At 44.9% G+C, this 25,386-nt stretch overlaps 1 protein-coding gene across 2 annotated transcripts; it reads left to right on the forward strand.

Moving 5' to 3' along the window:
- The first annotated feature begins 4,810 nt into the window (after positions 1–4,810).
- On the forward strand, positions 4,811–24,541 carry LOC120300679 (perilipin-3-like). Of its 2 annotated transcripts, none has more exons than XM_039326988.1 (11): positions 4,811–4,916; positions 8,460–8,542; positions 10,168–10,309; positions 10,475–10,608; positions 12,654–12,921; positions 13,936–14,057; positions 15,172–15,279; positions 18,296–18,542; positions 19,740–19,933; positions 21,912–22,064; positions 23,653–24,541. In XM_039326988.1, exons 1-11 carry the CDS (start codon positions 4,907–4,909, stop codon positions 24,088–24,090), a joined length of 1,899 nt encoding a protein of 632 aa, XP_039182922.1. In that variant the 5' UTR covers positions 4,811–4,906; the 3' UTR covers positions 24,091–24,541. The 2 variants fall into 2 exon arrangements, with proteins under 2 accessions (XP_039182922.1, XP_039182921.1); XM_039326987.1 differs by having other exon boundaries at positions 18,293–18,542; positions 23,653–24,539.
- The last annotated feature ends 845 nt before the right edge of the window (positions 24,542–25,386 follow it).

Here is a 25,386-nt window from a genome sequence, read left to right on the forward strand (position 1 = left end):
TAGAATAGAATAAGAATTACAAAATAGAATAGAATAGAATAGAACAATACAAATATAATACAAATAGACAATAGACAACATCACCACCAGATGGATCTGTAGCTGGCTGACAAACTATACTCAATGAGTAGTCATCAACAGCACTACATTCACATAGAGAGAAGTTAGCATTGGGGTACCACAAGGCTCCGTCTTAGGCCCAGTACTCTTCAATATCTTCATAAATGACTTAGATGAGGGAATTAAAGGGGAACTTATCAAATTTGCAGATGACACCAAACAGGCAGGAGTAGCCAACACCCCAGAAGACAAACTCAGGATCCCAAAAAAATCCTGACAAACTCAAACTATGGGCCCTATCCAACAAAATGAGTTTCAATGTGGAAAAAAATCAAAGTCTTACACTTAGGCAGGAAAAACCAAAGGTACAAGTACAGATTGGGCGAGACCTGGCTCAAAACAGCAACTGTGAGAGGGACCTTGGAGTCCTAGTGGACGATCCCTTGACTATGAGCCAGCCGTGTGCAGCAGCAGCCAAAAAAGCTAATACAATCCTGGGTTGTATAAACAGGAATAGAATCAAGATCACACGAGGGATTGGTACCGCTCTATAAAACCCCTAGTAAGACCACACTTGGAATACTGCAACCAATTTTGGTCACCATATAACAAAGAAGATGTTGAGAGTTTGGAAAAAATTCAGAGAAGAGCAACTAAGATGATCCAAGGCCTGGAGACTAAAACATACGAAGAATGGCTGCAGGACAAGAATAAATGGGGGAGACATGATAGCAGTCTTCCAGTATCTGAGGGGCTGCCACAAGGCAGAGGGGGTCAGCTTGTTCACTAGGGCACCAGAGGGGAAGGACGAGAAACAATAGTTGGAAACTGGTCAAGGAGAAAAGCAACCTGGTATTAAGGAGAAACTTCCTGACAGTGAGGACAATCAAGCAGTGGAACAGCTTGCCACCAGAAATCATGGGCGCTCCAACACTGGAGGTTTGTAAGAAGAGACTAGACAATCACCTGTCTGAGATGGTGTAGGTTCTCCTGCTTGAGCAGGGGGCTGGACTAGAAGACCTCCAAGGTCCCTTCCAGCTCTATTCTATTCTATATATTCTATTCTCTATTCTGTTCTCTATTCTCTATTCTATTCTATTCTCTATATTCTATATTCTATTCTCTATTCTGTTCTTTATTCTGTTCTCTATTCTATTCTATTCTCTATATACTATATTGTATTCTCTATTTTGTTCTCTATTCTCCTCTTCTCTCCTCTCCGCTCCTCTCCTATTCTATTCTATTCTATTCTATTCTATTCTATTCTATTCTATTCTAATACAAATCAAATACAGGTAGACCTTGACTTACATCAATATATTTATAGCCTCTCAAATTTAACAACAGCACTGAAAAAAAGGACTCTCAGTCATTTTTCACACAACTATTGCAAAATGGTTTTCAACACCTTCCAGTTTACCACCATCTTGTGGCAAGGAGTTCCACCATTAACACGTGGCCACCCAGAGTTCCTAAAACTCTCCTTTTCATTAGTCTTTTTTTTTTTTTTTACCCCCAATCCGTTTACGAAATAACGGCCCTGCCACCCAGGTGGAAAGTTTTTCCGTTTGGCTCTCTCTTATTTTGTTCCAGTTATGTTTCTGTGGCAGCAAAAAACATAAGATTATTAGCCAGTTGTAAAAGGCGGCTAGCTTTTAAATTTGCCATCGAAGTGGAAGTCAAGTTAAATGCAGCACAATTTTTTAACCTGGTTGGTTCTGTGGAAGGGGTTTAGCAGTTACCATCAAAAACCGACTTGGGCTTTTCTTTAAGAATACAAGATATATTTTTTTCCTCCAGAAAAAAAATGAAAGGCTAGAAATGGAGAGGGTAAAAGTTTGGGTCTCCTAAACAGGATACAGGTAATCCTTGACTTATGACAACAACTGAGTTCCAAAATTCCGTCGCTATGCGAGACAATTGTTAAGTAAGCTTTCCCCCATTTTAGCATCTCTCTTGCCACAGTCCTTAAGAGAACCCCAGCAGTTGGTAAGTTAAGAAGAGAATCTGGCTTCCTTTTGATCTGGTTTGTCAGAAGGTCGTAAAAAGAGGATCAGGTGACCCTGGGACACTGCAACCGTCGTAAATATGAGTCAGTTGTTGAGCATCCGAATTTGGATCATGTGACACCAGGGATGCTTGCAACAGTCGTGTGAAAAATGTTATGAAGTCACTTTTTTTCCCGTCTCCTTGTCACTTCAAACGGTCACTAAGCAAACGGTTGTAAGTTGATTATGAAAACTCCACAATCTCACAACGTGTGGACAGATTCAGCCCTGGTTTCAACCTGAGCATTCTAGGCTAAATACCCCAAAAAATGCAAGGGAGTTCCTGAAAATTTAGCATTTGGACAAATTAGTCATCGACGGACACACAGAGATAAACCACCTTTACACACCATTCAAAAGAGACAATAAAGAAGCTGGGGGGAGAAAAAAAAAACCAGAACGGTCCCCTCCAGCAGCCAATACTCAGATAAGCGGGAAACAACACCAAACAAACACTCAAGCAGAAAATAATCTTCTAATAAAGGAATTACTGAGGAGAAAGCCGTAACCCCACCAGTACTGGCAAGGCAAGCTACTGAGAGCAAGCCCTAGCACTGATGGTGTTAGCTAGTTGAGTCATGAGATGTCTGCAAGAAAACAACTAAGATCAGAAAGGACCAAGGACTCCACAGTCCCCTTCCTCCTCCTCCTCCCCCCCCCAAATCCCACTCCCTTCTAGCACTGATGATGTTACCTAGTTTGGGTCATGAAATGTCTGCAAGACAACAAACAAGTTCAGAGAGCACCAAGGACCCCATAGTTGTCGTCCTCCTCCTCCTTTTCCTCCCCCCTGCAAACTCCACTCCCTTCTAGCACTGATGAGGTTACCTAGTTGGGTCATGAAACGTCTGCAAGGAAATAACCAAGCTCAAAGAGCATGAAAGACTCCACTTCCTCCCTCCCTCCCTCCCTTCCTTCCTTCCTTCCTTCCTTCCTTCCTCCTCCTCCTCCTCCTCCTTCTCCCTGCAAACTCCACTCCCTTCTAGCACTGATGAGGTTACCTAGCTGGGTCATGAAACGTCTGCAAGGAAACAACCAAGCTCAAAGAGCATGAAAGACTCCACTTCCTCCCTTCCTTCCTTCCTTCCTTCCTTCCTTCCTTCCTTCCTTCCTTCCTTCCTCCTCCTCCTCCTCCTCCTCCTCCTTCTCCCTGCAAACTCCACTCCCTTCTAGCACTGATGAGGTTACCTAGTTGGGTAATGAAACATCTGCAAGGAAACAACCAAACTCAGAGAGAACCAAGACTCCACTTCCTTCCTTCCTTCCTTCTTTCCTTTCCTCCTCCTCCTCCTCCTTCTCCCTGCAAACTCCACTCCCTTCTAGCAGTGATGAGGTTACCTAGTTGGGTAATGAAACGTCTGCAAGGAAACAACCAAACTCAGAGAGCACCAAGACTCCACTTCCTTCCTTCCTTCCTTCCTTCCTTCCTTCCTTCCTTCCTTCCTTCCTTCCTTCCTTCCTTCCTTCCTCCTCCTTCTCCTCCTCTTCCTCCTCCTCCTCCTCCTCCTCCTCCTCCCTTCTGGCACTGATGAGGTTACCTAGTTGGGTAACGAAACGTCTGCAAAGAAACTCCCAGGCTCACAGAGCCTCAAAGGCTCCACCAATGCACTCAGCTAATATCCCTTGGGTTAACCAAAGCACTTGCCTTTCATACAACACACACATTCTGCTCAGTTTTAAACTTGGGAGATGCCCAGAAAGAGACTAAGGATGGAAGGGCAACACCCATCAGCCATGAGCGCAGCACCATTGTGTGTGAGCAGGGCATCTGGTGCATGCTGTGATTATTATTTACAATATATATATATGAAAAAAAAAATTAAAAGAACATAAACAAACTCAAGGGAACCAAGCAAAAACAGGGAAGGGAAAGAGGGAAGGAGGAAGGAAGGAAGGAAGAAAGGAAGGAAGGAAGGAAGGAAGGAAGGAAGGAAGGAAGGAAGGAAGGAAGGAAGGAAGGAGGGAGCTAAAGGAAGGGAGGGAGGGGAAAAATGAAGAGGGGAAGATGGGAAGAGAGAGAAGGAAGGAAGGAGGGAGAATGGTAGATAGAAAAGGAAGGGAGAGGGAGAGATAGAGAAAGGGAGGAAGAAGGAAGGAAGGTGAGGAAAGATGCAGGGATAAGAGAGATGGATGGGTGTAAGGGAGGAAGGAAGGAAAATGATAGAAAAAGAAGGGAGAGAAAGAGATGAAGGAAGGAAGGAAAGAAGGAAGGGAGGGAGGGAGGGGAAAAAGTGAAGAGGAGAGGATGGAGAGGGAAGGAAAGGAAGGAAGGAAGGAAGGAAGGATGGTGGATAGAAAAGGAAGGGAGAGGGAGAGATAGAGAAAGAGAGGAAGAAGGAAGGCGAGGAAAGAAGCAGAGATAAGAGAAATGGATGGATGGATGGATGGAAGGAAGGAAGGAAGGAAGGAAGGAAGGAAGGAAGGAAGGAAGGAAGGAAGGAAGGAAGGAAAAAAAATGATTGAAAAGGAAGAGAGAGATGGAAGGAAGGAAGGACAAGAAAAAGGAAGGAAGAAGGAACAAAATAGGAAGAAACAAAGAAAGGAAGGAAATACAAGAAAAAGGAAGAAAGAAGGAAATACAAGAAAAATAGTTGTGGATACTGGGCATTGTAGTGCCCCCACCCCGACTGCAGGGAAAAGCTGGCCCATCGCCCGATCTGTGATGTCACACGCTACATCACAAGGACCGCTTGGAATGATGGGAAAATCTTTAGCCTTGGCCGCCACCCTTGGGATGGTGGCTGGCCTGGGTGGGGAAACCACGATGCCCTGAATTTCAGCTCTCGCAAGCCAAGATCATGGCAGAATGTGAGTGGAAAAGCAGAGCGGTCAGCTGGGAGGGAGGGAGGAACCAGGAATGGACCTGGCGTGCGAATTTTGGAGGCCTCACTGCTCATTAAAAGTAGCTCCTATCCTGCTTCTGACGCCTTCGAAGAGGCTGGAGAAGTGATGAAATACTCTAGTTCCATGCGACCTTCCACCCTTCAGCTTTGGCTTCAGTCTGTGTGACTACATAGACCATCCCTGCTGACTGTCTTTTGGGCCAGAAACATCGCTTGTTGTTCTCTTGACCAATGGAAGAGAATATTTGGAGCTCAGGGATGAATTGGGGGGGGGGTCCTTGGTGCTCTCTGAACTTGGTGGTTTTCTTGCAGATCTTTCATGACCCAACTAGGTAACGTCATCAGTGCCAGAAGGGAATATGGGGTTAGAGGAGGAGGAGAAGCAGGAGCAGGAGCAGGAGGAGCAGGAGCAGGAGCAGGAGGAAGATTGTGGGGTGCTTGGTGCTCTCTGAGCTGGCTTGTTTTCTTGCAGACGTTTCATGACCCAACTAGGTAACATCATCAGTGCCAGAAGGGAATATGGGGTTGGAGGAGGAGGAGGAGCAGGAGGAGGAGAAGCAGCAGGAGGAGCAGGATTGTGGGGTGCTTGGTGCTCTCTGAACTTGGTTGTTTTCTTGCAGACGTTTCATGACCCAACTAGGTAACATCATCAGTGCTAGAAGGGAGTCAGTGGGGTTTGCTCTCTGTTTATCTACACTGTCTTGTCAGTATTGGTGGGAGTGCTTTTGGTGATTCCTTGATGAGGCTGTTGTTTATGGTTAACTTACGGGAAATCCTCAACTTACAACAGTTCATTTAATGACCATCCAAAGTTACAACACTGAAGAAAGTGACATGATCTTTTTTCAACAGTTACAATCGTTGTGGCATCCCCCTGGTCACGTGAACAAAATGGTGATGCCTGGCAACTGACTCCTATTTATGATGGTTGCAGTGTCCTAGGGTCATGAGATCCCCTTTTTCGACCTCCTGTCTACCGAAGCCACATTCACTTAACACAACTTTACTCATCATTAACAACTGCACTGTGGCAAGAAAGTTCATAAAAGGGGGCCGCGCTCACTTAACAACGATCTCACTTAACAATAGAAATGTTGGTCACAATTGTGGTACATCGAGGACTACCTATATTTGAATTGATAGCGCCTTGATTATTAGACTATTGTTTACTGTTCGATTGTTGGTCTAATATTAATTTTGATGTTGCTCTCTGCTTATCTCTGTGTTGATTGCTAACAGGGCGGTGTTTTGCTCTTTTTATTTGTTTCATTTTGGGCCTTTAGATGATCTCTTTTGAATGATATGTAAACGTTGCTTATCTCTATGTGCCTGTTGATGGCCATCAAGATTAACACTAGACCAGGGGTAGGCAACTTTAGCTCTTTTATGACTCGTGGACTTCAACTCCCAGAATTCCTGAGCCAGCATGGGAGACCTATGGCCCCTTCATGACTCGTGGACTTAATAATAATAGTAGTAGTAGTAGTAGTAGTAGTAGTAGTAGTAATAGTAAAGTTGGAAGGGACCTTGGAGGTCATCGAGTCCAACCCCCTGCTCAGGCAGGAAACTCTATACCATTTCAGACAAATGGCTGTCCAGTCTCTTCTTAAAAACTTCCAGTGTTGGAGAATTCACTGCTTCTGGAGGCAGGTTGTTCCACTGGTTAATTGTTCTCACTGTCAGGAAGTTTCTCCTTAGTTCCAGGTTGCTTCTCTCCTTGATTAGTTTCCACCTGTTGCTTCTTGTCCTGCCTTCAGGCGCTTTGGAAAATAACTTGACTCCCTCTTCTTTGGGGCAGCCCCTGAGATACTGGAAGGCTGCTATCATGTCCCCCCTCGTCCTTCTCTTCATACCCAATTCCAGCAGCCATTCCTTATATGCTTTAGCCTCCAGTCCCCTAATCATTTTTGCTGCTCTTCTCTTTCTAGAGTCTCAACATCTTTTTTACATTGCAGTGACGAAAACTGGATGCCGTATTCCAAGTGTGGCCTTACCAAGGCCTTGTAAAGTGGCATTAACACTTCACGTCATCTTGATACTACCCCAGAATTCCAACTCCCAGAATTCCTGAGCCAGCATGGGGAAACTATGGCCCCTTCATGACTCGTAGACTTCAACTCCCAGAATCCCTTATCCAGCATGGCTCAGCTTGGAAACCTCTCCCTTTCCCCTCAGCATGGCTGGCTCAGGAATTCTGGGAGTTGAAGTCCACGAGTCGTCAAAGAGCCAAGGTGGCCTATCCCTGCACCAGACCAACAAACAGTGAACAATACCCCTGTCAAAGAGCTACCTATTCAGGTACACATTCAAACAGTAAATCACAGGCTAATCAAGGAATTATTCCCACCAACACTGACAGGGCCAGCCACATTTATATCAACAGAGAGCAAACCCCACACTCCTTTCTAGCACTGATGATGTTACCTAGTTGGGTCATGAAACGTCTGCAAGAAAACAGTCAGCCTCAGAGAGCCCCAAGGACCCCACAACTGTTGTCTTTTTCACAAGTGTTTTTGAGATTTCCTAGTTTAGAGTTGGAAGGGACCTTAGAGGTCTTCTAGTCCAACCCCCTGCTCAGGCAGAAAACCCTATACCATTCAAACAAATGGTTTTCCAATCTTTTCTTAAAAACTTCCAGTGTTGGGCATTCACAACTTCTGGAGGCAAGTTGTCCTACTGATGAATTGTTCTGACTGTCAGGAAGTTTCTTCTTAGTTCTAGGTTGCTTCTCTCCTTGATTAGTTTCCATCTGTTGCTTCTTGTCCTGCCTTCAGGGGCTTTGGAGAATAGCTTGACTGCCTCTTCTTTGGGACAGCCCCTGAGATATTGGAACACTGCTATCATGTCCCCCCTCGTCCTTCTCTTCATTAAACTAGACATATCAAATTCCTGCAATCGCTCTTCATAGACCTTTAATCAACTTTGTTGCTCTTTCCAGAGTCTCAACTTCTTTTTTACCTTGTGGCGACCAAAATCAGTATTTTAAGTGTGGTCTTACCAAGGCATTATAAAATGATATTAACACTTTATAATGCCTTGGTAAGACCACACTTGGAAGTTAAGCCTATGGCTTTGGTATTTCTTAGTGGTCTCCCCTCCAGGAGTTAACTCCGCCCACTTCAGGTGCTACCACTGATTGTAACTCCTACCTAAACTAGCCCATTCTTATTTTGGAACCATGAGGACTAGTGTCCTGTTTTCCTTACACGACAGAGGAAGGGCATGGACTGAAACCCCACAACCACACCCTGAACCCCCCCCCACCCGTGCCCCCCTCCCAGCAAACTGGCTTGTGGCAAACGTCATTTAACATCCTGCATTATGATTTCAAAAGAACCAGGATGGTTGAAGGTGGTGGGGGCCCAAAATTATGAAATGGAAGAATTATGAAAAACAGAGATCAATTTTGTCCTGGAAAGTCTGGAATGGAAGGGTTGAACCAGCTGAAGGAGAGCCAGGATATATCAATGTTTGTGATCAAACAAATTGAATTATTATTTTTATTTAGTTTGGAGCTCAGAAGCATATAAGATGGTTGCTGGTTCCTCCGATCCTATGTCACAGACTATGTACCTGCGGGAGGAGAAAACGGTATTGTCGCTCTTTTTTTTCCTATGGGGTGAACAATCGGAGGGAAAGGGCACTTATTTATTTATTGGTTGCTAATTATTAAATTATATGGCTCCCATGTCCCTAGCCCAGGGGTAGGCAAGCTCGGCTCTTTTATGACTCGTGGACTTCAACTCCCAGAATTCCTGAGCCAGCCATGCTGAGGGGAAAGGGAGAGGTTTCCATGCTGAGCCATGCTGGCTCAGGAATTCTGGGAGTTGAAGTCCATGAGTCATGAAGGGACCAAAGTTTCCCCCATGCTGGCTCAGGAATTCTGGGAGTTGAAGTCCATGAGTCATGAAGGGACCAAAGTTTCCCCCATGCTGGCTCAGGAATTCTGGGAGTTGAAGTCCACCAGTCATAAAGAGCCAAGGTTGCCTACCCCTGACCTTGATGATAGATAGATAGATAGATAGATAGATAGATAGATAGATAGATAGATAGATAGATGAGAGAGAGAGAGAGAGAGAGAAAGAGAGAGAGAGAGAGAGAGAGAGAGAGAGACGGTCCTCGATTTACGAACACAATTGAGCCCACAATGTCCATTGCTAAGTGAAACAGTTTTTAAGTGATTGCTGGGGGCGATACGCTGACTTTGTAAACCGCTTAGAGAGGGCTATAAAGCAGTGTGAAGAGGTATATAAGTCCAAGTGCTATTGCTGTTGCCCCCCCTCCCTCCCTCCCTCCCTCCCTTCCTTCCTTCCTTCCTTTCTTTCCCTCTTTCCTTCCTTCCTCCCTCCCTCCTAGTGGTTAGAGTATGATATTGCAGGCTAACTCTGCCCACTGCCAGGAGTTCGATCCTGACCGGCTCAGGGTTGACTCTGCCTTCTGTCCTTCCGAGGTCAGTAAAAGAAAGACCCAGATTTTGGGGGACAATAGGCTGACTCTGTAAACCGCTTAGAGAGGGCTATAAAGCAGTGTGAAGAGGTATATAAGTCCAAGTGCTATTGCTGTTGCCCTCCCTCCCTCCCTTCCTTCCTTCCTTTCTTTCCCTCTTTCCTTCCTTCCTCCCTCCCTCCTAGTGGTTAGAGTATGATATTGCAGGCTAACTCTGCCCACTGCCAGGAGTTCGATCCTGACCGGCTCAGGGTTGACTCTGCCTTCTGTCCTTCAGAGGTCAGTAAAAGAAGGACCCAGATTTTGGGGGACAATAGGCTGATTCTGTAAACCGCTTAGGAAGGGCTGTAAAGCACTGTGAAGCGGCGTATAAGTCTAAGTGCTATTGCTGTGGCTATACTTTTCTCAACAAATGGCGCCAAGATTCATTTCTAATTAGAGGCTTAAGCTGCGGCAGGTCCGACAGCGTGCTTCCAAGGTCCCACTTTGTGACAGGATTTCAGGGAAGGGATCTGAACCTAGCAGGGTTTAGTAGGACAGGCAGCTATTCTTAAGGAGAGGAATCTGGTCCTTGCCATCTACAATTCGGGTCTGGGACCAACTCGCCACAGCGGGATAATCCCTGTGGGACAAGAAGACTATTGAATAGAATCATTAAGGAAAGGATGCAAATGGAAATGAAAGGTGTGAACGACAAAAAAAAATTTAAAATATCCTTTTGATGACTTCCAATAATTCAACGGACTTCCGGCATTGTCGCGACCGTTTAGGTCGCCATAAACCGAGCCACGAGCCTGTGCGAGAGTCTCAACGCCGAATTGGAGGGAGTCTTGGATGACCGAAAGTACGACGTCGACCTCGTGATGGAGACCATCTCCTCCACGTTTGCGGATCCTCGTTCGAAGAGTCCCAGTGAGTGTCAGCCGAGTTGAGGGGTGGCCTGAGATGGGATGGGATGGGGTGGGATGAGGGCCACGATGGTAAGTGAGCAGTTGGGAAGTTGGGAAGTTGGGCTGGATTTCAGAACTGGACCTTTCTCTGGGCTGGTCAAGGTTCATGTGAGGTTCACCTTCACAGCCCGAAAAACCAAGGACCTCTGCAAGGATAACCACCTGAACTTCAGAGCTCTGGAAGAACAGAAAGAATTGGTGGGTGAAGAGTCATCCCTAGCGTCTCAGCCAGTCATAGAAGAGAATATCCCTCCTCACAAGGTCTCTGTTTTTATTTATTTTATTTAATTAATAACAAGATAGCAGTCTTCCAATATCTCAGGGATGGCCACAAAAAAGAACGGCTCAAGCTATTCTCCAAAGCGCCTGAAGGCAGGAGAAGAAGCAACGGATGGAAACTGATCAAGGAGAGAAGCAACCTAGAACTAAGGAGAAACTTCCTGACAGTCAGAACAATTAACCAGTGGAACAACTTTGCCTTCAGAAGCGGTGAATGCTCCAACACTGGAAGTTTTTAAGAAGAGACTGGACGGCCATTTGTCTGAAATGGTCTAGGGCAGGGCTAGGCAACCTTGGCTCTTTTATGCCTCGTGGACTTCAACTCCCAGAATTCCTGAGCCAGCCATGCTGAGGGAGAAGGGAGAGGTTTCCAAGCTGAGCCAGACTGTTGTTGTTGTTATTAATGAGGATCATTGCACAGTCAGCCAGATGTTCAGACTGGATTTGGCATTTTGTCTACCTATCAAGTCCTTACCAAGGACCTGGGATAGGCATTATTACTATTATTATTATTATTATTATTATTATTAGGGTCCCACCTTTATTATTTTTAAAAATAACTAAAGCTGCCGAACATAGAGGTAGTCCTTGACTTATAACCACAAATGAGCCCAAATGACTGCTATCATATCACTCCCTAGACTTCTCTGTTAGACTTCAAAGAGAATAACAGAGTTGGAAGAGACCTTAGAGGTCATCTAGTCCAACCCCCTGCTCAGGCAGGAAACCCTATACCATTTCAGACAAATGGCTGTCCAGTCTCTTCTTAAAAACTTCCACTGATGGAGCACCCACAATTTCTGGAGGCAGGTAGTTCCATTGGTTAATTGTTCTCACTGTCAGGAAATTCCTCCTTAGTTCTAGGTTGCTTCTCTCCTTGATTTGTTTTCATCTGTTGCTTCTTGTCCTGCCTTCAGGCGCTTTGAAGCAGGAGTCCCCAATCCCCGGTCCGTGGACCAGTACCGGGCCCCGCATCTAGGGTGAGAGGATAGAAGAAGGTGAGAAGTACGTAGGAAGGTGGAGGAGAGAGGGTGAGGGAGAAAGAGAAGGAAGAGGGAAAGAGGTAAGTTGGTTAGAGGGTGGATGCGGTTTGGGGGGAAGTGGGTAAGCAATACCAAAAATGGGATGTATTAATTTGTTTTATTTTTTATCTGAAGTATTTTTATGATTGTATTGTATTGCAAAATTGAAATAAATTTTTTTTACAAAAGGACCAGTACCAGGCTGCATCACGCCAGCAACTGGGCCACACAAAGAAGCAAAGCCCCATCCACGAGATGCAGGCAGCACACAACACCACGCACCCTCCGGTCCGTGGAAAAACCTCTCTCCACGGAATTGGTCCTTGGTGCCCAAAAGGTTGGGGACCTCTGCTTTGGAGAATAGCTTGGCTGCCTCTTCTTTGGGGCCACCCCTGAGATCTTGGAAGACCGTTATCACATCACCTCGAGTCCTTCTCTTCATTAAACGAGCCATACCCAAGTCCTGCAACCGTTCTTCCTACGTGGTGAAGCAGGATGAGAGATTTCCCAAAGTCCGCTGTTTACCCTTCATAAAATATGATGCCGTGTGTTCTATTTCTGTTTCTTTCATCTAGCCCAGTGATTCTCAACCTGTGGGTCGGGACCCCATTTGGGGTCGAATGACCATTTCACGGGGGTCGCCAAACAACGCAGTCCGCCATTTTTTCCCCCTTTTCCTTAGCTGTGCTACTCCCTTTTGTTCTATTGGCTTTTGAAAGCCAATAGAATAGACTCTCTTGAATAGAGTCTAATTCTATTGGCTTTCCAAAGCCAATCGGAATTGTCCAGGCTGTCTCTGCCCTGCTGAGCCCGCCAAAAGTCCTATTCTGCAAACGGTGCTGCTGCACCAGTTGAGTCGTCCTTGACTTACGACCGATTGAGTAGTCCTCGGCTTACGACCGGTTGGGGGTCGCGGCATTAAAAAGGTTGAGAACCACTGATCTAGCCCCAAATACATTTTGTCCCTCCTCAGCTGTTCTCATTTTTCTGCAACTCCCTTTGTAGGAGAAAAAAGAGATCCAGACTGAGGACCGAGCCATTCAACACGAAGAGAAGACAACCGAGATGCCATCCAAGAAGACATTGGACACCTTACACACACCCACTGGACCCATCATTATCTTGCTCGAATCGAGCTCAGTGGAACAACTTAAGGATGAACGGAGAGCTATTCTTGAGGAACCCAAAGCTGCTGAGAAGGAACTCTCACCATCCCATCCTGTGCCAAAGAGTGAAGCCTTGGCCATCTTGCCACCTCCTTCTGAAGCTCCACGTAAGCATTGTCTGTAATTGAATCACAGAGTTGGGAAGGGAACTTGGAGGTCATCTAGTCCAACCCCCTGTTCAGGCAGGAGACCCTATCCCATTTCAGACCAATGACCAGTCCAGTCTCTTCTGAAAAACCTCCAGTGATGGAGCGCCCACAACTTCTGGAGGCAAGGAGTTCCACTGGTCAATCGTCCCCACGGCTAGGAAGCTTCTCCTTAGTTCCGGGTTGCTTCTCTCCTGGATGAGTTTCCATCCGTTGTTTCTCCTCCTGCCCTCTGGTGCTTTGGAGAATAGATGGCTATGGAGATAGCCCTCTGCTTACGACCGTAATTGAGAATGGAATTATTGTTGTAAGTCGAGGACTACCTGTATTTATCACATAACAAGGTTAATAATAATTAATGGAATGGAATGGAATGGAATGGAAGGGAAGGGAAGGGAAGGGGAAGAGAAGAGAATTACAGAAAGAATAGAATAGAATAGAATAGAATAGAATAGAATAGAATAGAATAGAATAGAATAGAATAGAATAGAATAGAATAGAATAGAACAGAACAGAATAGAATAGAAGAAAGGAAGGAAAGAAGGAAGGAACAGAACGGAACGGAACAGAACGGAACGGAACAGAACAGAATAGAAAGGAAGGAATGGAGTGGAATGGAACAGAACAGAACAGAACAGAATAGAATAGAATAGAACAGAACAGAACAGAATAACAGAGTTGGAAGGGGCCTTGGAGGTCTTCTAGTTCAACCCCCGGCTCAGGCAGGAAACCCTATACTATTTCGGACAAGTGGCTGTCTAGTCTCTTCTTAAAAACTTCCAGGGTTGGAGCATTCACAACTTCTGGAGGCAGGTAGTTCCACTGGTTAATTGTTCTCACTGTCAGGAAATGTCTCCTTAGTTCTGGGTTGCTTCTCTCCTTGATTAGTTTCCATCTATTGCCGACTTATTGAGGGAAGGACAAGAGACTTCTCCAATCCCATAATTGAAATGGGATTCTTTTTTTTTTTTTCAGGATCTGTTCCGCTTCCGGAGAAGACTCCACCAATCTTCCCATCTCCTCCTCCACAGGAAACAAGGATTCCTCAACCAACATCCTTTGAGGAAGGCTCAGTCCTTCATATATTGTTTGAGAAGGTATGGTGGTCCTTCCCTTTGAGAAATTCAGACTCTTAAAACCATCAGTTGGGTTTGGGCCTTGGAGATGATCTGGAGGCCCCTTATTGTTTGAAATGTTCTCCCAGAATCATGGGAAGGAAGAGTTGGGAATTTGGAATCTCTGAGCTCCTCTAGTTCAAATCCCAGGAATCCATGACTCCAGAATCCCAAGCAGATGGCCTCCAGCCAACCATCTTTGAGAGCAATCTAGTCCACTGATCCATAATATCCATTGTGGATATTGTCTTCACAGCCCTTTAAAATCTGTTTCCTGGTTATTTCCACCCATTTTTTCTTCTCTCATCTTCCCAACCCCACTGGGCCTGCTTCTATCCAGTCTTCTGAATGTTTTTGGAGATTCTCAGGGTTGTCCCAAGGATGCTTTTTCAAGAGGTAACTGGACTTTCTTGTTTTTCCTTTGAAGACGTTTCGCTTCTCCTCTCAGAAGCTTCTTCAGCTCTGATTGGATGGTGGGGAAGGGAAGGATTTATACTCCTTGCAGACAGCCGGTCATTTGCATTCTTTTAGAGAGTCGTTGAGGCCACCTGGAGGTTTATCTGTGTCCACTGGGTCATCTGAGGGGTGCAAATGGGTGTGGGGCCTTCTTGGAACGGCTGAAAGGACTGTGTTGTAGATTGGAGATAGACGATGTCATATCCTCCCCCTCTATTGAGAGAGGGTATACCACTCAGCTGACCTTGAGGACATAGACAAACCTCCAAGTGGCCTCAACGACTCTCCAAAAGAAGGCAAATGACCAGCTGTCTGCATGGAGTATAAATCCTTCCATTTCCCACCATCCAGTCAGAGCTGAAGAAGCTTCTTGGATGAGAAGCGAAATGTCTTCAAAGAAAAACAAGAAAGTCTCCTGAAAAAAGTACTTTTTGGATATCCAGTCTTCTCCTTGACTGGAATCTTTACTTGTAGCCAAAGTGTTCTACCTCAATAAGGGTAAAGGTGTGGATTTGACCACCATCTTCTTAAAAAAGTAAGTAGCAGGTGAAAGGAACGAAAATTCTCTTGAAAAGCAACATTCACACTCCGTAACAATCTGGTCCTTCAAGAAGCTGACTTCTTTTGTCTTCTCCACCAGACCAAACCTGTCTTTGAGATGGTCCCAAAGGGGCTTCATACGATCATACAAGAAATTGCAACAATGCATCATCCAGAGACCGAAGCACCAACCCAAACAGAACCAAAGGTAGGCATATTTCAGACTCATTTCCCAAAACTGCACCTGGGTAGAATAGAATAGAATAGAATAGAATAGAATGGAATGGAATGGAATGGAATGGAATAGAATAGAATAGAATAGAATAGAATAGAATAGAATAGAATAGAATAGAATAGAATAGAATAGGATTACAGAATAGAATTACAGAATAGAATAGAATTACAGAATGGAAAGAATAGAATAGAATAGAATCACAGAATGGAATAAAATCACAGAATGGAATAGAATAGAATTACAGAATGGAATAGAATAGAATTATAGAATAGAATTACAGAATAGAATAGAATTACAGAATAGAATAGAATAGAATAGAATAGAATAGAATAGAATAGAATAGAATAGAATAGAATAGAGCTGGAAGGGACCTTGGAGGTCTTCTAGTCCAGCCCCCTACTCAAGCAGGAGAACTATACCATTGCAGACAAGTGAGTGTCTAGTCTCTTCTTAAAAATCTCCAATAACGGAGCGCCCATGATTTCTGGGGGCAAAGCTGTTCCACTGGGTAGAGTCCTTATGATGTAGGACTCTGTGTTCCCATCCTGAAAACATACAAAAAGTCGTCAATTTACATCCATTCATTTAGTGACGGTTCGAAGTTAAAGTGGTGCTGTGAAAAATGTGACATGCTTCACATTTTGCAGCAGCCCTGTAGTCACGTAATCAAAATTCAGATGCTTCGTAACCGGTTCATATTTATGACGGTCGCAGCGTCCCAGGGTCATGGGACGCCCTTTTGCGACCTTCTGACGAGCTGAGTCAATGGGTGGAAAGCCAGATTCACTTAACAACTGCCGTCATTCACTTGACAAATGCGGCAAGAAAGGTCGTAAAATGGGGCAAAATTCACTTAACAACTGTCTCGCTTAGCAACGGAAATTTTGGGCTCAATTGTGGTCGTAAGTCGAGGACTTCCTGTAATCCCCTCTTGCGACCCCAAAGTCAATGGGGAAGCCAGATTCACTTCACAACTGTGTTACAAATGCGGCAAGAAAGGTCGTAAAATGGGGCAAAATTCACTTACCAATTGTCTTCACTTAGCAACGGAGGTTTTGGGCTCAATTTTGGACGTAAGCTGAGAACTGCCTGAATTTTTTTCAGACCTGTCTGATTCTACTAGATGTCAGATATTGTATTTAATATCAGACAAAGTGTTGACCTACAGTAGTGGCCAAAATTGTGGAAACCTTTTGGGAAAAGTGTACAGTAGAAATGCCAGCTTTGGTCAAGTTTCCACCCATTTTTCTCCTAATTTCTTTATAACGTGGCCTTCTTCACTTAATCATACTATTTTACATCACTTTCTGGGCGACTGGTCAACTTTTTGCACCATTACTTTTATTTTATTACTTTGAATATTTATTACTTTATTATTTTGAAATGAAAGAACACAAAAAACCCCAACCAACTTGACAGCGATCACATAACACACTGACATATGTCCCCCTCTCAGCTTCAATACATGACATCAATCACTGGATCCTACTGTGATCTGATTGGCTCATTGTCAAAACAAGATGATACCTGATTGGCTCTCTAAACACTCATGTTCATTGGCTACAATCAGACGAAGGAAAGCTACCTGATATCAACCTGACCAAGTTGTGCTTCCTTTTTCTGGTTATTTGGCTATAACTTTTCATAGAATACAGTACAGATAATTGAACCAACTTTGTTGCATTACATGCTTGATTAAATTATCTTTCCATTGATATATAATGTTATGGTAGTCCTCCAAAAAAAGTGGTGTTATTAGCCATCAAACCTCAAAAATAAACTTTTTCCCAAAAGGTCTCCACCATTTTGGCCACTACTGTATAAAGATGGAATAACCAACGTATCCAGTTAATCGATTTACGGCCATTTGCTTAGCGATCATTTGGAGTTACGACTGTACTGAAAAAAAAGGGGACTTATAACGGTCCTCACATTTACCACCCTCACAGCATCCCACCATCACACAATCCAAATCTGGACGCTTGGACATTTCACTTCTCATCCAAGACACTTTCTTCAGTTCTGGAGAACTGAACTGAAGAATGAAACTGAGGAAGCTTCTTGGATGAGAAGCGAAACTTCTTCAAGGACGAACAAAATCCAGTTGCCTTTTGAAAAAGCCCCTTTGTCACTTAGAATAACAGGGTTGGAAGGAATCCTGGAGGTCTTCTAGTCCACGGGTTGGCAACCCGTGGCTCCGGAGCCACATGTGACTCTTTGAGCCTTCAACTGTGTCTTCCAGTCCTCCTCCACCATTTGCAGAGAGAGAGAGACAGAGAGACAGAGAGAGGCACTTGCGCTTCCCTTTTCTCTCTCTCCGATCTTCTGCCTCACACTGTTCTCCGACAAGCTGACAAGCTTATTGGGTGGGGCTCCTGCCTTTGCTGTGTCGCCCGAGAAAGCAGGAAGCAGCAGCTCTCTCTTTCTCGCTCTGTCTCTCTCTGTCTCTCTGTCTCTCTCTTTCTCTCTCTTTCTCTCTCACACACACACACACACAGAGAGAGAGAGAGAGAGAGAGAGAGAGAGAGAGAGAGAGAGAGAGAGACTGGCAGACCAAGGGCAGGAGAGAGCCAGGCCAATAAGAATGTATGTCAGCTTGTCAGAGAACAGCGTGAAGCCAGCTTGCCAGGTGAGCAGAAGATCGGAGAGAGGGAGGGGGGGAGAGAGGGAGGGAGACAAAGAGAGGGAGGGGGGGAGAGAGAGAGAACTTATGCACAGCAGCCTCTATTCCTTTTTAATTAAACTCTTCAATCAAGCCCCCCCTTCTGCGTGCATGCACGTGCATGCACACGGGTTTTGCGGCTCCCGGTGTTTTCTTTTCTGTGGGAAATGGGTCCAAGTGGCCCTCTGAGTGTTTAAGGTTGCCGACCCCTTTCCTAGTCCAACCTCCTGCTCAACCCATCAACCATCAGCCTAGTCAACCCCCGTGCTTCATGTCTCTTCTCCCTTTTCCTGCTGTTCCTCTTGCTTCCATCCATGGCCCAAGAAGGAAGAAGCGGAGAGCATTGTGGTAACCCACAAGGGGAGACTCTTATCCCAACGAGGAAAGGAGAAGGCCACCAATGAAGAGATGTCTTCTCTCTCTGGGAAGGAAAAGGCTTCAGCTATGGCCACCAGCCTCAGCTCATTCGTGGTATCGCCCGTGGGACAGGTCTTTGCGGACACCATTGAGCGGGCGCTGAGTAAATCCGAGGAATGGCTGAATTATTACCTTCCAGCACCAGAGTCCAACAAGGGTGAGAAACGGGCCTCAGTAGTTGGAGATGAAGACTCTTGTGACAAATCTCCTAACTCTTGTTTTTCCTCCAATGTTTTATAGCTTTTCAAAACCCTTTCTTAGCGTCATGGGTAATCTTGACTGAGAGTTCCTAGAGGGAATAGGCCAGCTCCTTGACAGATGTTTCCAGTTGTTTTGGAGCTTCAGAAGTAGGTCTCAGCCAATTCTTTGGGGCAGCTGAAGCTCTCCTAGATAAGCCATTGGTGAAGAACCTCATCAGGGTGGGAGCGGACACATGTGGTGGTGGGGGACAATTTGTGGGTCTTCTGCTAAGGTCCAGACCTGAAGTATATTTTTATTAGAAGTCATGCAAAGCCAGAATTGAGAAGCATGCGGCCAAACCCCTAAGTTCAACTTTTCCCTCCCTTAACTGCTTCCCATTGCACACGCGCACGTGCGTGAACACACACACACACACAATGACTAATCAGGTTCAAGCAAGATGTTTTCAGAACGATTACTTCAAGCATAGTTTGGTATGCAGTTGCCTTCTTCTCCCAGCCGGATGACCTTGAAGCAGCATTTCAAGAAGATACAGAAGTTACTTCTCCTTTCCCCCAAACATTCTCCCTTCCATCCTTCCTCCTCAGAATTCACGGCAAACTGTCCCTGCTTAGTAGCGAAGCACAAGCCAGCATAAGGTAGAAACTGACAAGGGGACTTGGCAACCTGGATTCAAAGTCAAGTTCTCTCTATAGTCACACGAGCTAATTTTAGGCACTCGGTAATATGGTTGCATTGATAGCCATCTGCAATTTCCCAGTCACGTGACTATGTTTTATTACAGTTTTGCTGAAAACCTAATTTTCAGTTTTGGGCAAAATCTCTCCACGGTGAATCATTGGTTCACTTAGGTATTTGCTTAATAACTGCTGCGGTTGCTTAACGACCACTGCATTTCACTTAAAGACTATCACCAAAAAGGTCCTAAAATTGGATCGGTCACATAACCAACCTGTTTTATAACTGATCGAACAAGTGACCGTAATGGGCAGGCTTCATCACGGTCGTATGTCAGGGACTATCTCTACTATGACATCAGGTGACTGCCCAGCACTGTGAGGTGATGTTCAACCTAAATTCTTTTTAAACACCAAAGACCTCGATTCACACCGACGCTTCCATATCAAGGAAATGTGTGGTTGTGTTTTCTCAGCCCTTTCCAATGCCACCTCTGGGGAAGTGGACACGTCTATGCAGGATCTTTGCAAGGAAGGTTGTTTCGTGAGGATCAATTCGCTTTCGACCCAGCTGAGGACCCGGGCCTTCAAAATTGTGTTGCACCAAATCAAGGCAGCGCGTCAAAATACACACGAAAGTCTCTCGCTGCTTGATCAGATCTTAGAGATGGTAGGTCTGAGGAGGAGGTGGAAGAGGCGAGTCCCACCACCATCACATCCTTGTTTCAAAGTTCTCTACCATCATATGCCCTCCGTCCTTATTCCAAAGTTCTCTGTTATCATATGTCCTCTATCCTTGTTTCAAAGTTCTCTGCTATCATATGTCCTTATTTCAAAGTTCTCTTCCATCATATGTCCTCCATCCTTGTTTCAAAGTTCTCTACCATCACATGTCCTCCATCCTTGTTTCAAAGTTCTCTACCATCATATGTCCTCCATCCTTATTCCAAAGTTCTCTGCTATCATATGTCCTCCATCCTTGTTTCAAAGTTCTCTGCTATCATATGTCCTTATTTCAAAGTTCTCTTCCATCATATGTCCTCCATCCTTGTTTCAAAGTTCTCTACCATCATATGTCCTCCATCCTTGTTTCAAAGTTCTCTACCATCATATGTCCTCCATCCTTATTCCAAAGTTCTCTGCTATCATATGTCCTCCATCTTTGTTTCAAAGTTCTCTACCATCATATGTCCTCCATCCTTATTCCAAAGTTCTCTGCTATCATATGTCCTCCATCCTTGTTTTAAAGTTCACCACTACAACTCCTCCATCCTTATTTCAAAGTTCTATCATATGTCCTCCATTCTTGCTTCAAAGTTCTCTACCATCATATATCCTCCATTTTTATTCCAAAGTTCTCTGCTATCATGTCCTCCATCCTTGCTTCAAAGTTCTCTGCTATCATGTCCTCCATCCTTCAAAATTCTCTGCTATCATATGTCCTTGTTTCAAAGTTCTTTTCCATCATATGTCCTCCATCCTTATTCCAAAGTTTACTATATATGTCCTCCATTCTTGTTTCAAAGTTCTCTACCATCATATGTCCTCCATCCTTGTTTCAAAGTTCTCTGCTATCATATGACCTTGCTTCAAAGTTCTCTGTTATCATATGTCCTCCATCCTTATTCCAAAGTTCACTATCATATGTCCTCCATTCTTGTTTCAAAGTTCTCTGCTATCAAATGTCCTTGTTTCAAAGTTCTTTTCCATCATATGTCCTCCATCCTTATTCCAAAATTCACTATCATATGTCCTCCATCCTTGTTTCAAAGTTCTCTGCTATTATATGTCCTAAATCCTTGTTTTAAAGATCTCTGTTATCATATGTCCTTGCTTCAAAGTTTCTGTTATCATATGTCCTCCATCCTTATTCCAAAGTTCTCTGCTATCATATGTCCTCCATCCTTGTTTCAAAGTTCTCTATCATCATACAGGTAGCCCCCAACTTACGACAGTTCATTTAGTGACCGTTCAAAGTTACAACAGCACTGAAAAAGTAATTATGACTGTTTTTCACACTGATGACCATTGCAGCTTCCCTGTGGTCACATGCTCAAAATTCAGATGCTTTTGTCTCATATTTACGATGGTTGCAGTGTCCCAGGGGGTCACGTGGTCACCTTAGCAGTAGAAATTTTGGTCTTAATAATGGTTGTAAGTCGAGGAATACCTATATTATCATCCCTGGCATCAGACTCATTCTTGAGCTGAATACACTTAGCCCTCGACTTACAAACACAGTGGAACCCAGAATTTCTGTTGCTAAACGAGACATTTGTTAAGTGAGTTTTGCCCCATTTTATGAATTTTCTTCTCACAGTTGTTAAGGGAATTGCAATTAAGTTAGTAACACAGTTGTTAAGTGAATCTGGCTTCCCCCACTGACTTTGGTTGTCAGAAGATTGCAAAAGGGGGATTCCCATGTCCCAGCGACATTGTAACCGTCGTAAATACGAGTCAGATGTCAAGTATCTCAATTTTGGTCTCGTGATGAAAGGGATGTGGCAATGGTCGTTAAGTGCGAATAATGGTTGTGCCTTCAAACAGTCACTAAATGAGCTGTTGTAAGATCTGCAATCTTTCTTTCACACTTTGGGCAGTTGTAAGTAGAGGACTAGCTGTACTAAAGCTTCTTTCTCTCTTTCCAGGTGGAATATGCCCAGACCACCGGGACCACCACCTTGTCAAACGTCCCCCAGCAGTTGTCTAACTTGTGGACTCAGTGGAATACATCCCAGGGTCCGCCCAACACAAAACCAACATCGGGGACGGTCAAAGAGTCCCTCTCTTTACTGCCCGAGGTAGTTTGATAGAACAATAAAGCCAAGGTTTCATTCGTGGTTATCGGTGGGATGGAGGGGAGCAGACAGAGCCCAAGAATAACCTGAAGGAAGGCAAAAAAGTCAAGCAGGTATCCAGGATTGCAGTTCAATTCCTTCCTCCATTTTGTGGATAATGGATGGACAAGGCTGGGTTCAGGTCACTTCAGCATGGCTGCCCTCCCTGGCTTTAATCAGACCCCATTTGGAATAGAGTTTAATAATAATATAATAATAATAATAATAACAACAACAACAACAACAATAGAACAGAATATGGAAGAAATAGAACAGAACAGAACAGAACAGAACAGAATAGAATAGAATAATAGAGTGGGAAGGGACCTTGGAGGTCTTCTAGTCCAACCCCCTCCTCAGGCAGGAAATCCTATATCACTTCAGACAAAAGCTTTTGTATTTTTTGTATTTTCCTCTATAATCTAGTAAAATGTTATAAAGCCTTGGAGAAAAAAAAAAAGAACCCTGGGGCATAATGCCAAACTGACAGGAGGGACGTTCAAAAGTCATGTGAGAAAGTCTTCCTTCGCTGAAAGCTTAATGGAAGTTTTGAACCAGCTTCCAGAGGAGATAGTAGTGGGTCAGCCATTAGTAAACTGAGTTTAAATATGAATCAGGGAATTGTGCAGCGGTTGTTCCAATGTAGTCAGAGACACCGACACGAACTTGTAGTGTTATGTAAATGAGGCAATCTGCGCTGTGATTGGTTGCTGTGGGTGTGGAGGGGGCGTTTCCCTTTTTTCCCGCCTTTTTTCCCTTCCGTGTGCCATCTCTGTGATTTACCTCAGGACAGTCCTGTTTGCCTGACTATCTAGTTTGCTGTATATATAGCTATAAAATTAAAGCCCACCAATGATGGATGGGGAATTCTGGGAGCTGAAGCCCACAAATGCTGGTCATTCAGGGCATTAATGTTCTCACACACTGACTAGGGATTTCTGGAATTCTGTCAATAATAATAATAATAATAACAACAACAACAAATTGCAAATACATCAATTGCAAAAGGCGGCCTTACTAGGAACTGCTTCCATCCTGCTTCCATCCTTCCATCTGTAATAGCATCAAACCTCCACATCTGCCTATCCCAGGTCCTGGGTAAGGACTCAATAGGTAGACAAAAAGGCCAAATCCAGTCTGAACATCTGGCTGACTGTGTGATGATGATGGTGATGATGATGATTTTGGAAAGGATCTTGAAGATCATTATCTTAAAGCTGGCTATGGAATTCTGGGAGTTGAAGTCCACCCGTCCTAAAGCATGCTGGCTGGGGAATTCTGGGCGTTGAAGTCCACACATGCTAGGTGGGGCATTTAGTGTTGAAGTCCACCAATACTGACTGGGGAAATCTGGGAGCTGAAATCCACAAATGGTGGCTGGGAAATTCAGGGAATTGAAATCCACCTATCTTAAAGTTGCCAAGTTGAAAACCCTACAGTAGAAGATCCCGTGGGAGGCTTCTTGCCACGCCAGGCCACTACCTGATTTAAAGGATCTGACCCAGCAAAGCTAGCGATCCATCCCTTTCCTTTCTCTTTTGTTTCCTCTTAGCAACTGGAGTTGAAAGCTTTACTTCTGACCCGTGACCTGGCCCGGGAGCTCTACCACACCTACCACAACCTCTTGCCGCACATCTCCGAGCTGCCAGCACACCTGCAGGAGAAGGTGACTCAGATCCACGAAAACCTGGAGGAGATGCAGGGCTACTTGTCCTCCAGCACCAACCTGAGGGATCTGCCCAACAGCATCGTTCTCCAAAGCCGGCAAAAAATAGCCACGGCCCGGGAGAATCTGGATGAGCTGTTGGAATTCATGGGAAGGAATTCGGGGTCTTCCTGGCTGCCCCAACCCAGTTCTTCTCGCTCAGGCAAGGAACTGTTGTATCATCCCGCCCTCAGACAGCGAGAAGGGGCCACCTCCGAGCAGAAGGCCAAGGCAGAGAGCCCAGGGTCTCGGCAGTTTCCCCACCCACCTCCACCAGTCCCGTAGTCTCCTTGGACCCACAGGTGCCAAACGTTGAAAGACTGAGGAGCTAGTGGGCTTCAGCTCCACCGCAGAAGTCCTGGGAGGGAGATGGAGGCCTCTTAGGGCTGGGGTGAGGTAGGTCAGCCACCCTGAGCCACCAGAAGGGTTTCAGGCATCGTTTCCAATTAAAGACCCTTGGAAACCAGCAAGCATCTGCACGTTCCTTCAGGATCTCCTCAAACAGGAGATGCGTTGTTCCAGCTAAGTATCTAGGCTTGAGGAGTTCCTCAAGCTTGTCAGCTTGACGATAGGTGGACTTCAACTCCCAGAATTCCTGGGAGTTGAAGTCCATCCATCTTCACGCTAAGCTTGAGGAGCACTGCTCTATTGGGTAGAGTTGGCCTCTTCTGGCTTTCAAGCTGAGTTGAAGACGTTCTACCACCTCATGGCTGGTGGTGACGGTGGACAGCAGGGAGGACCTCGTGGCCATTGCTTGGATGAGATACTAGACATGGCCCCCGTTGATGTCCCTGGCAGTGGGGCCACTTGCTGACCTGAAGCCCTGGTAGATGATGCCCACCATTTATGATCGCTTACTTGACCCTCAAACAGGTGTACAAAGGGAAAATCCTTCCTTGAAAGGGTCCCTGGAGGCCATCCAGTCTTAACCCCTGCTCAAGGCAGGAGTTCCAGTTCAAGATGGCTGTCCAGCCTTTGCTTGAAGACATCCAGCAAAGGAGAATCCCAACAGCATTTACTGTCCGGTCACGAGTTCCTCTGTCTTAACTGTTCACAACTGTAGCTGTTCTGCTTTTGAAGCTGCGTTTTCCTGATTTATTTATCCAATTTATATACAGGTAGTCCTCGACTTATGACCACAATTGAGCCCAAAGTTTAGGTGGCTGAGAAATGTGTTAAGTGACTTTTGCCTCATTTTACGGCTTTTCTTGCCACAGTTGTTAAGGTGAAGTGAATCCCTGCAGTTCTTAACTTACAGTAGTGGCCAAAATTGTGAAAACTTTTTGGGAAAAGTGTACAGTAGAAATGCCAGCTTTGGTTAAGTTTTCACCCATTTTTCTTCTAATTTCTTTATAACGGTAGCCTTGTTCACTTAATAATACTATTTTGCATCGCTTTCTGGGCGACCAGTCAAGTCTTTGCACCATGACTTTGATTTTATGACGTTTCACAAGCTCGCTAAATGAAAGAACACAAAAAACCCCAACCAACTTGATAGCGATCGCATAACACACTGACAAATGTCCTCCTCTCAGCTTCAATACATGACATCAATCACTGGATCCTACTGTGATCTGATTG

Source organism: Crotalus tigris, unplaced genomic scaffold, assembly GCF_016545835.1.
Source record: "Crotalus tigris isolate CLP2741 ecotype Arizona unplaced genomic scaffold, ASM1654583v1 scf7180000024348.693503, whole genome shotgun sequence".
NCBI classification, from domain to species: Eukaryota; Metazoa; Chordata; class Lepidosauria; order Squamata; family Viperidae; genus Crotalus; species Crotalus tigris.

Coding starts and splice junctions, on each gene's coding strand:
- LOC120300679 (XM_039326987.1), top strand. Junction 10,609..12,653: donor AGAATATCCCTCCTCACAAG/GTCTCTGTTTTT, acceptor CTCCCTTTGTAG/GAGAAAAAAGAGATCCAGAC. Junction 22,065..23,652: donor CCCTCTCTTTACTGCCCGAG/GTAGTTTGATAG, acceptor GTTTCCTCTTAG/CAACTGGAGTTGAAAGCTTT.